At 48.3% G+C, this 12065-nt stretch overlaps 1 protein-coding gene across 1 annotated transcript; it reads right to left on the reverse strand.

Moving 5' to 3' along the window:
• Positions 1 to 6470: 6470 nt before the first annotated feature.
• On the reverse strand, positions 6471 to 9106 carry LOC123925276 (ral guanine nucleotide dissociation stimulator-like). The gene is made up of 3 exons (XM_045978530.1): positions 8680 to 9106; positions 8114 to 8451; positions 6471 to 6512 (listed from the first exon to the last, which is right to left on the reverse strand). Exons 1-3 carry the CDS (start codon positions 8918 to 8920, stop codon positions 6471 to 6473), a joined length of 621 nt encoding a protein of 206 aa, XP_045834486.1. The 5' UTR covers positions 8921 to 9106.
• Positions 9107 to 12065: the final 2959 nt, after the last annotated feature.

The following is a 12065-nucleotide window of genomic DNA, read 5'->3' on the forward strand; positions in this document are numbered from 1 at the left end:
TGGGTCATTCTCAGCCCAGAGGGATTCCAGAAGGAATCCCTGACGGGGTGGGGAGGACTGCTCTACTATGAGAAGGGCTGAGAAGGAATACTGCCTGCTCCGTCCATCTTCAAGTGAAGAGTCCCTGGCCGGCCCTCTGGATCCCTGTTTGTACACCACTCACGCCAAGGGGAGAAGTGGGACTCACCAAGCAAGGACTTGTGTAGTAGCATTAATGTGTTGGTGACGCACAGGCCTCCTCTTCTAACGGAGGGAAAACCTTGCTTCTGTGCCAGGTGGGGCTCGAGAGCCCAGGGGTAGCAGGATACAACTACCTGTTTTCTGCTCAGTGGGAAACCCAAGCTTCCAAGGAGTGATCCCGTGAACTCCCAGGCTGGGCACCTTCCCTGCGAGACGATGAAGCACAGGTCCCCCAGCAGAGGGTGGGAGCTGACTGGCACGGCTGATGGGTTTTCCACCTGACCACACTCACCGTGACATTCCGGTGCGTCAGATGCTCTGTTAATTGCTTTAATTGATCACCCAGCAGTGGAGGGCAGAGAAGCAGGTGGACTATGACAGAGAAAGAGTGTGTGGGGGTCACTGAGACACTGGGTCTGAGTAAACCCATGACACGGACATTACATCTTTCTTTCAGCCTGTTAATGGGGCTATAACCCTCTATAACTATCCACGAACAGCCTGTCAATGTTGGAGCCAGCAGGACCTCTGAAATACCAGCCACATGGCCCATGGGGGCACACTTAGGTGGTTGGCCCATGACTCCAACAGAATTGTCCTATAAATGGGAAGCCTACTTCTTTGCCCCAGGCCCCTTGGCTGACCTGACCACAGGAGCCAGAGCCCAGGTAAATAAGGTCAAACATTTCTTTTCTCTGTGTGTGTGAAGAAAGCACTTTCTTCAGAACCTGCTTAAATATTATGTTAGTTAACAGGGTAGGGCGAGAGCCTCTCAGAAGATTGGTGGTCACAGCCACAGCCCAAGATTTGGAAATCACAGGAGAGCAGAGGAAGTTGGTTATGTGGACAAGTCTTGTGTTATAATTAGCTCTAAATCATAAATAACTTTAAAAAAATATTTTATTCATTTATTTGACAGGCAGAGATCACAAGTAGGCAGAGAGGCAGACAGAGAGAGAGAGAGGAAGGGAAGCAGGCTCCCTCCCGAGCAGAGAGAGAGCCCAGGGAGGGGCTCGATCCCAGGACCCTGGGATCATGACCAGAGCCAAAGACAGAGGCTTTACCACTTAGCCACCCAGGTGCCCCAGCTTTTAAAGACATAGTAAAAGTATCCATACTAGGCAAGCTGACTCTAGGATTATATTTTTTCGTAGTTAAAAAATATCTCCAGGGGAGCCTGAGGGGCTCAGTGGATTAAGAGTCTGGTTGTGATCTCAGAGCCCCATATCAGGCTCCCTGCTCAGTGCGGAGTCAGCTTCTCCCTTTCCCTCTGCTCCTCCTCCCTGCTCGTACACATGTCTCTCTCTCTCTCTCAAATAAATAACTAAAATCTTAAAGAGGAAAAGAAGTAACTCCAATCAGAAAGGATGCTCCACTCATCTCTCAGTTACCAATGTTTACGAGTCTTTGGAGGCCCCTGGGCATGCGCAGCAAGTGGCTGCTTCTTACCAGGCCGTACTTTCCATTTCCCCAGAGGACTCTGAGCTTCAGGAAACACGGGAGAAGTGAGTTGTGGACTCACGACCCAAATCTAAAAACAAATCAAAACACACACAAAAAACAAAAAACCTCAAATTTATGCTTTGGGTGGCCCTTGGTAGGCCCCCTCTCTGCATTTCTTCCTTTGATAGCTTCAGGCATGTGGGTGTTCCTCTTTGGAGCTTACTCAGCCTGGGCCTCCTCTCCCAGTGGTGTTTGTCTTTCCAGAGGCAGAGCAGACAGGTACCCAAGACAATGGGTTCAGTCTCCAGGTGGCACACGTGTGATCCACTTGGATTATTTAAGGAACTCTCTGTTGCCATTAGAGCACTTGTAAACATCTTCCAGAGGGGGGGGGGGGAGGGAAGACAAAAGGGTAAGAAATTTTGAAATGAATGAGAACTGAATGGCAAGATCACATAGCAACAGTTCTTGCTGCCAAATCATCTACTCTGCCCCAGGTTTTCCTTAACAAAATGATTTCCCTTTTTAGCATTCCAGATTGTCATTTTTTATCATTCATTGTTCATCTGAAATATGGGCGAGGCAGGAGGTTCCGTCTTTTCCCATCTGTCACTCACATCAAGTTGCATTTTATGGGGTCTTTTTGGAGGTTTGTGTGAGGATAGCACTAATTTAGGACGATTCTCCAGGCCAATCCTGGAGTAAGGATGCTGTCCTATGATGATTTAAACCAATGAAATTTTACAGGTTCATCTACTTAAACAATGTTCTGATTGACTTTATTTTTTATAGCAGCTATCAAATTTACAGCAAACTTGAGCAGAAAGTGTAGAGAATCTCGTAGACTCCTTGGCCCCCAACACACATAACCTCCTTCCCCGGACTATCAGCCTCTTGCACAGAAGGACGCATTTGGTACAATTAATGAACCTGCATTACACAGGATCGTTATCGACCAGTCCTTAGTTGACATTAGGGTTCACTCTTGGTGCTGTACATTCGCTGGGTTTTAACAAGTGTATAACGACATGTATCCCCCATTGTAGGATCATACGGCATAGTTTCACCGCCTTTAATAATCCCCTGTGTTCCGCCCATTCATCCCTCTCTCCCTCCTACACCAACCTTTCTACAGTCTCTATAGTTTTCCCTTTCCCAAAATCTCATATGGCTGAAATCCTACAGCACATAGCCTTTTACACTGGCTTCTCTCACGTAGTATTATGTATTTCAGGTTCCCTTGTGTCTTTTCATGACTTGATAGCGCTTTTCTTTCCACTGCTGAATAATATTCCACGGTGGGGATGTACCACAGTTTGTTTCCTCATTCACTCGTGGAAGGACATCTTGATGGCTTCCAAGTTTCCGCAGCTGTGAATGAATCTGCTATAAACGTCTGTGTGCAGGCTTTTGTGTGGACAGAAGTTTTCAACTCCTTTGGGTAAATACCAAGGGGAGCAATCGGAACATACAGTACAGCATGTTTAGTTTTATGAGAAGTCTCCAAAGTGTCTTCCAAGTGGCCGTACCATTTTGCATTCCCACCTTTCTGCGATGAGTCAGAGTTCTGGATGTTCCACACGCTCGTCAGCATTTGGTGGTGTCAGTGATTTCAATTTTAGCGATTCTGATGGTGTGCAGTGACATTGCACTTTTTTCATTTGTATCTCCTTACTGACTTATGATGTTATCATGTTATATAATAAATGTTATATACTGTAGAATTATGTTATAAAACAATATAATATATAATATTATAGAAATATGTTATATAATATTATATGATCATATCTTTGGTAAAGTGTTTGTTCAGATCTTTAGCCCACTTTAAAGTTGGGGTTTTTGTTTTCCCATTGTTGAGTTTTAAGAGTTCTTTGTATATTTTGGATATCAGTGGGGATCTGATATGTATTTTGTGATTATTTTCTCTAACTTTCTCTAAGTCTGTGACTTATTTTCTCATTCTCTTGACAGTGTCTTTGACAGAGCAGAAATTTTTAATTTTAACGAGGGATTCAACTTATCAAGTATTTTCAAAGATTGTGCCTTTGGTGTTGTACCTAAAATGAAGGAAAAGTCATTGCCAAACCAAAGGTCATCGAGAATCTCTCCTATGTTATTTTCTAGGAGTTTTATAGTTTTGCATTTTACATTTAGGTGTACGATCCATTTTGCGTTAACTTTTGTTAAGGGTTTAAGGTCTCTGTTTAGATTCCTTCTCCTCCGCACCTCCCCGGCACCATTTGTTGGAAAGACTGTCATTTCTATGCTGAATTGCCTTTGCCAGTTTTTCAAAGAAGAGTTGACTTTATTTGTGTGAGTCTGTTTCTGGCCTGTCCATTCTCTACTGTTTTTCTATTTGTCTAATACCACACGGTTTTGATTACTAATTACAGTTAGTAGTTACTTATGGTAACTCTTGAAGGTGGTGATGTCGTCCTCCAAACTTGTTGTTCTCTTTAAACATTGTGCTGCCTATTCTAGGTCTTTTGTCTCTCCATATAAAGTTTAGAACCAGCTCGTGATAGCCACAAATAATCTTGTGGGATTTTGCGTGAGAGTGCACTGAATGCAATAAGTATGCATTTTTGTTGTATCTCTACCTACGAGTAGAATTGTAGAGGAGGAGGAGGAGTCAATTGTAGAGTAAACATATGTTCGGTTTGATGGGGTTTATGTTCAGTTTTCAAAAATGGTCTTGCAAATGTACACCCCTAGCAGAAGTATGTGGGAGTTGTAGTTGTTCTGAATCCTGGCAATATTTAGTATTTTCCCTTGAGCTACTTCAGCAGGTGTAAAATGACATCACATTATCATTTCAGTTGGTGTTTTCCTGGTGAGAATTGAAGTTGAGCACTTTTCTTCCTTCCTTTCTTTTTTTTAAAAAGATATTTATTTATTTATTTATTTATTTATTTATTTATTTATTTGACAGAGAGAGTGAGAGAGCATGTGACTATACAAGGAGGAGAATCAGCAGGCAGAGGGTGAGCGAGAAGCAGGCTTCCTGCTGAGCAGAGAGGGGGGGGCTCCATCCCAGGACCCTGGGATCATGACCTTAGCCGAAGTCAGGCGCTTAACTGACTGAGCCACCCAAAGGTGAACACTTTTCGTATGTTTATTGTCCATTTGAATATATTCTTTCGTCAAGTTTCTCTTCAAACCTTTTTTTTCCATATATTCTATTGAATATTCTCTCTTTTTCTTATCACTTTGAAGGAGTAGTTTTTCTGTTCAAATGTGAGTCCTTTGTTGAGCCTGTATGGCAAATATCTTCTCCCAATGCATAGATTTACTTCTTTTCTGTTCATAGTGTCTTTTGATGGATGGAATTCATTATTGTCACGTAGTACAACTCATCTTTTTCTTTTATAATTATTGTTTTTGTGCCCTGTTTAAGAAATTCTTGGTCTTCTTCAAAATCATGAAGATGTTTTCCTCCAGAAGTTTTTTGTTTTTACCTTTTACAAGTGGCTCTGTATTAGAGTGTGAAATGGGGGTCAAGATCCCTTTTCCCTATGATCTAGCATCATTTGATTAAAAAAAGACTGGGATGTCTATGTGGCTCGATGGGTTAAGTCTCTGCCTTCGGCTCAGGTTATGACCCTGGGGTCGTGGGATCAAGTTCGGCATCAGGCTCCTTGCTCAGTGGGGAGCCTACTTCTCCCTCTACCTGCCATTCCCGCGTTAGTGCAACTCTCTCTCTAAATTAAATATATAAAATCTTTATAAATCAATAAATAACTAGTAAAGGACTTCCTTGCTATAGCTTTGCAATAGCTCTTAATATTCCAGTGTTTCCTTTTTTCCAAGATTTTCTGGTTATGTTTCTAACTAGAGCACCAATTGACCCATGCCTTCCGATTAACTAGTTCTTCAGCTGGTCATTTGACACTGTCAAATGTCTCAAATGTCCAGTTAATTTCAAAGTGTCTGGTTTTATCTGATCACACAGGTCCTAGACCAAAACGTTTCCTTCGTTTTCAGGATAGCGACTATCAAGGTAATGCACCCAGCTAACTCTGGCAATGAGGTGTGATTTAGGGTTTCTGTATTTTATTATAATCAAACTTAATCAGTACAAATGTAAATAATGATTTCATTACTCATATAGTCTATGCAGTTTTTCTTTTAATGTAAGATATAGTTAGAGTGATGAAAAGCAAAGCAAAGAGAAAGCAAAGATGAGCATTTAGACTGAAGGGACACACCAAATCTTAAGCAGGACAGATACAAAAAAGTCCACACGTGAACGTAGCAGAGCTTGATGACGGAACGTCCCAAGCACAGAGAGAAACTTCAAAACAACTAGAAAGACGGAAAAGCACTTTGACCGACAGCAGACTTATCAGCAAGGACAGATGCCAGCAGCTACGTGAGCGACATCTTCCAACTGAGCAGCCCGGGGACACCCCAGCTGCCCAGCATCTACTCCGTACCCCTCGGCCTCTGGTCTTCGAAGCCCTACCCGCAGCAGAGTCCATTCTCTTAAAAGTCAGCCGTGGTGCAACCCAGGGATGTTCCTCAACTCTGGTCCTCCGCTTCTCCGCGGCTCTTACATCACTGAGCGCTGCACAATACCCTGTGCCAGATGCTGTTAGGTGTGTGGGAGGCTGACTGCCAGAGCCTGCAGGAGCGGGAAGCTGTGGGGTGCGGGAGGGGCTTACAACCCTCGGGGACTGCAGTGTCAGCCAAGGGACAGGGAGGGGGGTGCGCAGCCTCAGGAAGGCAGGTGCAGTGGAGGGGCAGAGAGAGGCAGACGGGGCCAGGAGTGGTGCTTGTGGGGAGGTTAAATCTTGGATGAGCAGGACTGGAGAGCTCCGCAGAAGCTGGCATTTGGGCTGGGCTCAGAAGGATGAGCAGCGCCACCAGGCTGGGACCCGGCATTGCTGGAGGGGTGGAACAGCATGCTCAGAGGCCTGGCCTTGGGAAAGCTTTGGACCGTGTCTGGGGAAAGTGAGTTACGTAGATGATGAAGGCACATGACATTATCTTCTGGTGAGGGTACCGTGCTTCTGGGAAAGCCTGTGCAATACGGAGGGCAAACAGAAGTTTGAGTTGAGAGGAAGCTCTGAAAGCAGACGACTCCCTCACTCCCAGCGATTCTCGTGGACGTGGGCAAGCTGTCCCAGATGAGTGATGGCCAACACAAGAGTTGGATGCTTAGTCAACTGAGCCACCAGCTGCCCCATACGACACAATTTTTAAAAAGAGAAAATCTAACAAGAGTCTTTTCTCACATGGCTCCAGTCAGCTGGACATTTCTTTACATTCAGCTGAAATAAATGCCTTTCTCAGAAGCTGCCCAGGACCTTACCACAGATCAAATGTTTCTTCTCCATTTTCAATTCATTTCAACATCCGCATCTTCCAATGATACCCAGCCCTCCTAGATGAAAACTCCATTGACGGTGGGATGGGGAGATCCCCCACCCCTTTCTAGCAACTGTAAGTTACTGCTCAACTCACTCCCCAAAGCACAAGATCCCAAACCTTTCCACGTCATGTTTATAGACACAAACTCCTCAGCCTAAGAAATGTCCCTCTCACATTCCAATCACCCTTAGCAGTGGTATTGTTCTTTGTATTTCATTTTTATTTCATAAAAACGTTGTGGTATGATTAACATACTCTGTTATATTAGTTTCAGGTGTACAATAGAGTGACTTGATGATTCCGTCCACGACTTGGTGCTTACCGAGATCAACGCAGTCACCATCTGTCACCACACTGCATTGGTACGGTATTATTGACCATATTCCCCAGGCTCTACTTTACTTTTCTGTAACTGATTTATTTTGACTGAAAACATTTTATCTCTTTTTCCTTTTATCTATTTAGCCCATTCTCCTACCCATTTTCCCTTTGACAACCAGCAGTTTGTCCTCTGCATGTAGAGTCTGCTTGGTTTTTGTTTTGCAGATTCCACATAGACCTGAAATCCTACAGTCCTATGGTTTGTATGGTACTGTCACTCCTCGTGGACTTCACATGTCTTGTCTTTTAAAATCCGTTCCACACGGGAATGGAGAAATCACCACAGACACACACACACTACATGGAGAATGAAAGGCAGGGAAGCAGGACGCTGTGTGTCATGGGGGATTATTTCTTGGTAGAAGGAACGTGCCTTCGGTAGGATTGCAGGCACAGGAAAATGCAAGGCGAGGTAAAGCGGCAGAGACAGAGAGAAGAGCAGTGGTTGCAGGGACTGGGGGAGGGACAGGGCCATGAGCGATGAGGAGCACAGGTGTCTCTGCGATGGCAACGTTGTAGAAGGACATGGTTGTGCAACACTCTGAATGGACCGAATGAGACGTCCATATCCCACGGAAAAGGATCCGAGGAAAATTTTATGTAAACTCAAATTCTACTTTATTTAATAAAGATAATCTATGATGTAAGAACAGAGGTGAAGACAAAACACAAATACAACAAAGAAGGAAATGACGGGGGAGGGGGAGACAGGCTCTGGGGCAGCAGCCAGTACAAGCTGCTGCTCGGGGGCCGAGCCTGGTTGCTCCACCGAGGCAGGTGGTGGTTCAGGCTCTTCAGGAGCCCCAGGAGCAGGGGCAGGACCCTGCTGGACATCCGGGTCGGGCAAAGGGCCCGATGGCTCTTCCGTCGCAGAGACGTGAACGAGGGCCCTGACGACCTCCTGCCCTGGCCCTAACGGGGCAGGTGGTGTCCCTGCTCTTCCTGAGCCGTGGTGAGCCACCGCAGTAGGGATGCTGGGGGCCAGCTGAGGCCCCAGAGATGCAGCGGGAGCGAGAGTGGCTGCTGGGACGAGTTCCGGAGGCACATCCTGATCTTGCTCTGGGGCTGGTGCTGTAGCTCCAAGAAGAGAAAGCATCATCAGCTTGCTTGACTTCCTTGTTGCCTTTCACTTTTCCCACCCCTCAGTCCCTGGAAGGCGTCCCCAGCAGAAGCTCTTGGGGACAGGGATCTGCGACGACTCACTCTTCTCGGCCCAGCTACACTCTACAGAGGCTTCCTCAGGGTGCCCCCCGCCATCTCCTCCTCAGTCCCACATCAGTCACCCCCAGTCCTCCTCACCCCCAGCCTCTGGCTCCGTGGGCTCCACGTGTTGCCTTCCTGAAAGCAGAAGCTGGGCACGGCGCTCCAGGTCCGAGCCCGGCACATTGACCTGCAGGTAAGCCAGCAGCATGTGCAAGCTGGCAAAGTCTGGAGGCTGCACAAAATCCCCGGGATACTTTTCTAGCCACGTGGTCAGGATGGTATACACGGCCCTGGGGACAGACATGGAGGCAGAGAAGTCAGAGGACAGGGCACCCATCCAAACCAATATCCCAGGGAACCCCTGGGGGAAACTGGGCCCCTGGACTTCCAGCTCCTGTCCCAGACCAGTCGTACACCTTGTCCACCTGCAATCTGGCAGTCCTGCCTGAGACAGGCCTGCTCCCCGACGGCATGCTGGCCAAAAGCCACTAGGAGTGGGAGTGCTTGATCAATGGTGTGAGCATTTCTGTCCTTCTGAGGGGAGCTGGACACACTCCTCAGTCTGTCTCCTTGCCCACGTGCCACTTGAATTCAACTGCATGTGCCCAGGGAGGGGTGGTGTCTGGCCTCTTCCTTACCCTCACTGTACTCGCCACTGCTCCGTGAAGATGCAACGACGAGGGAACAAGGGGACTCTGTCTCTAGCCAGGCCTTCCCAGGACCCTCCCCATACCTCAAACATTACCTCCTTTGCCCATTCACTAGGTGCCATGAGTGGGACTGCTTCCCCTGACTCTCACCTCCCACAGGTTGTGGGATATCTGCTCCCTGAGCGCTCACTGGGTCACCACTCTCCCTGAGCCCCGCTGAGCGCCCAGTGTGCAGGTTCCAACAGACTGCTGTGCCATGGTCCCTACATCCTCAGTTCTGTCCCAGCATTGGGGTAGAGAGAGGGCTGGGATGGGCAGGGATGGAGCATGACTCTCTTAGGGGTTGAAGCTGTCCTCCATCCCCCTGTGCTCTCCCACAGTGCTCACACAAACCCCATCTCCCCAGGACACCGTCCCAGTTTCCAGAAAGCTCTCACTCCTTTACCCTACAGCAGGAATAACAGAGGTGTGCCTGAAGGTCCAGCAGCCCCTCGAACTCACAGTACCCTCACTGCCCTGGTGGAGAGGGAAGGCCCTCCTGGAGCAGCCAAAGCTTACTCACGTGTTCTGCTGCTCCTGGGGTCTGCCGACTTCTTCATTGGTGGAGTAAATGCATCCGAATCTAGAGGAGGCCAGGGGGCATCCCATGAGATGTCTGTGGATGTTAGCTCTCCTCGTCCGACCCCGACTAGCCTGCAGCCCTAGGGTGCTGTCTGTTCTGTGCCGGGATCTCATTCAGCTCCTAGATAATCGCCTCCACTGACGGGGGCTTCCTGAATGCTTGCTGAATGAAAGGGCCCCAACCAGCCCATCACAGACATCTGAGTGGGCCTGGCCCCCTGCTCACACCCAGGCATGCCTTCTCTGGATTCACCCAGTCACAGACCCCAGGAGGAGTCTCAGATCTCCCTTTCAATGGCAAAAGAGCCCAACTCAAGACCATAGTGTGAGTGAGGGAAGAGGCAGAGGCTTCATCATGAGGGGCACAAGCATGTTCAAAGAGCATGCCCACAGGCCCTCCGGCCGAATTTCCACCGGCGCTGGCGCCCAAGTGAATGTGCTCTCCCTACGAGAGCCCATGGAGTCCCTATAATACCTTGGCCCCAGTTAGGAGCAAAGGGAAGCTTGAGGCCCTGCCAAAGTCTCACAACCAGGCATTGGCCAAATCACAAGAGCAGTGAGGGGCAGGGGAGGGTGCTCACCTTGCAAAGAGGAGGTCCAGTACCTCTTGGGTGGTGGCAAAGGCCCGGTACTTGTTCAGAAAGATGTGGACATAGTGTAGATCTTGTCTTATGAGGGCAGGCACCAGGTGATTTATTGCGGCCTTCAGCCTGTTGATCCGGTTGCCCCATAGCACCGAGGTCTTATTCCTCTTCCTGGTTGAAGCATTTTCCCCCTGAGGTGAATCAGAGGAGACTTGAGTCAGTGCTGTGGCCACCAGGAGGGCTGGGGGTTGGAGGGCAGAAGGAGCACCGAGATCTCAGTGACTTATGCAGGAGGTGGGACAAGAGAGCACACAGTCCGGAAAAGAAACAGGGGACTCAATGTTTCATTGGTTGATCCTAAGGCTCTTGGTTTTGCTTCAGGTCATGGTCTCCGTGTCCTGAGACTGCGCTCCTTGTAGGGCTGTGTCCATAGGGCAGTGTCTGCTTGAGGATTCTGTCTCTCCCTCTGCTTCTCCCCACTCTCCCCCTTGCTCTCTCTCAAATCCATCAATCAACCAATCAATTAAGAAATTTTAAGGAAACGAGGAAATGTTCTTGGCATCCATACAAGAATTGAAAGAAATGATGTGAGAACATGCTAGAGTCTCAGGTCCCTTTGTGAGCTGAGTATTGATACCACCTCCCTGCAGGAATGGCATGGATCCTATGATTTCTGATAACATAGCCCATTCTTTTTATTTTCTCTAAAGACTTTTTATTCATTTATTTGACAGAGAGAGAGTAACAAGTAGGCAGGGAGGCAGGCTCCCCGCTAAGCAGAGAACCCAATGTGGGCCTCCATCCCAGGACACTGAGATCATGACCTGAGCTGAAGGCAGAGGCTGAACCCACTGAGCCACCCCGGCACCCAACATATCCCACTCTTGAGACGAGAACACAGAGATGTTTTAGGTGACAGGGCGTCGGAGAGGAGGGCACGTAGGCTGTGGGATGCAGCACTGTGCATTGGCAACAGAAGGGGATTCCATCCAGTCCTGCACCAGTAAAGGGCTCCATGGCTGTGACAAATGACGGGCCTTCCGGACTGCTGGGCAGTGCGGTGCAGTGAGGCCCCTGTTCCTGACCCTGGAGGGGCCCCAAAGATGTGTTCCATCCAAACAAAAGGGCAGAGCAAGAGACATTGTACCATGGGCCCCATGTCCCTTGGGATAAAAGTCTCCCAACTCACTTTTGCAAATGATCACTTACAAGACTTGCAGAACTTGAGGAAGGACGGTTGGGCTAAGGGGGACACCTGGGAGCACGAGTTAGGAAAATGCTTAGCACGGGGCAAAAGGAGTCTAGAGAAACGGGATGAGACGAGGCTTAAAGTCTTTTTACTGCTATTCCTATAAGTGTGTGGACAAGGCCTCTGCTTCTGTCCCAGGCGTGGGCAGGACCATGAGTGCAAGTTTGGGCAAGAGATGGGATGCAGATTCATGGGAGTCCAGGACACTAGGAGGCCAGGCTGGCTTCTAGAAGTGGGACCCTTGGTGCTCATCGGCACCCTGGGGGTCGGGTCTCCCCAGCACCTGCACTCACCCTGAGCCAGCGCCAGACTCTGTTGGTGGCGTGGGGCTTCTTGTCCTTCGAGGAAGGACAGCAGGGGATGTCGCCATTCACCTCC

The sequence above is a fragment of the Meles meles genome, chromosome 14, assembly GCF_922984935.1.
Source record: "Meles meles chromosome 14, mMelMel3.1 paternal haplotype, whole genome shotgun sequence".
NCBI classification, from domain to species: Eukaryota; Metazoa; Chordata; class Mammalia; order Carnivora; family Mustelidae; genus Meles; species Meles meles.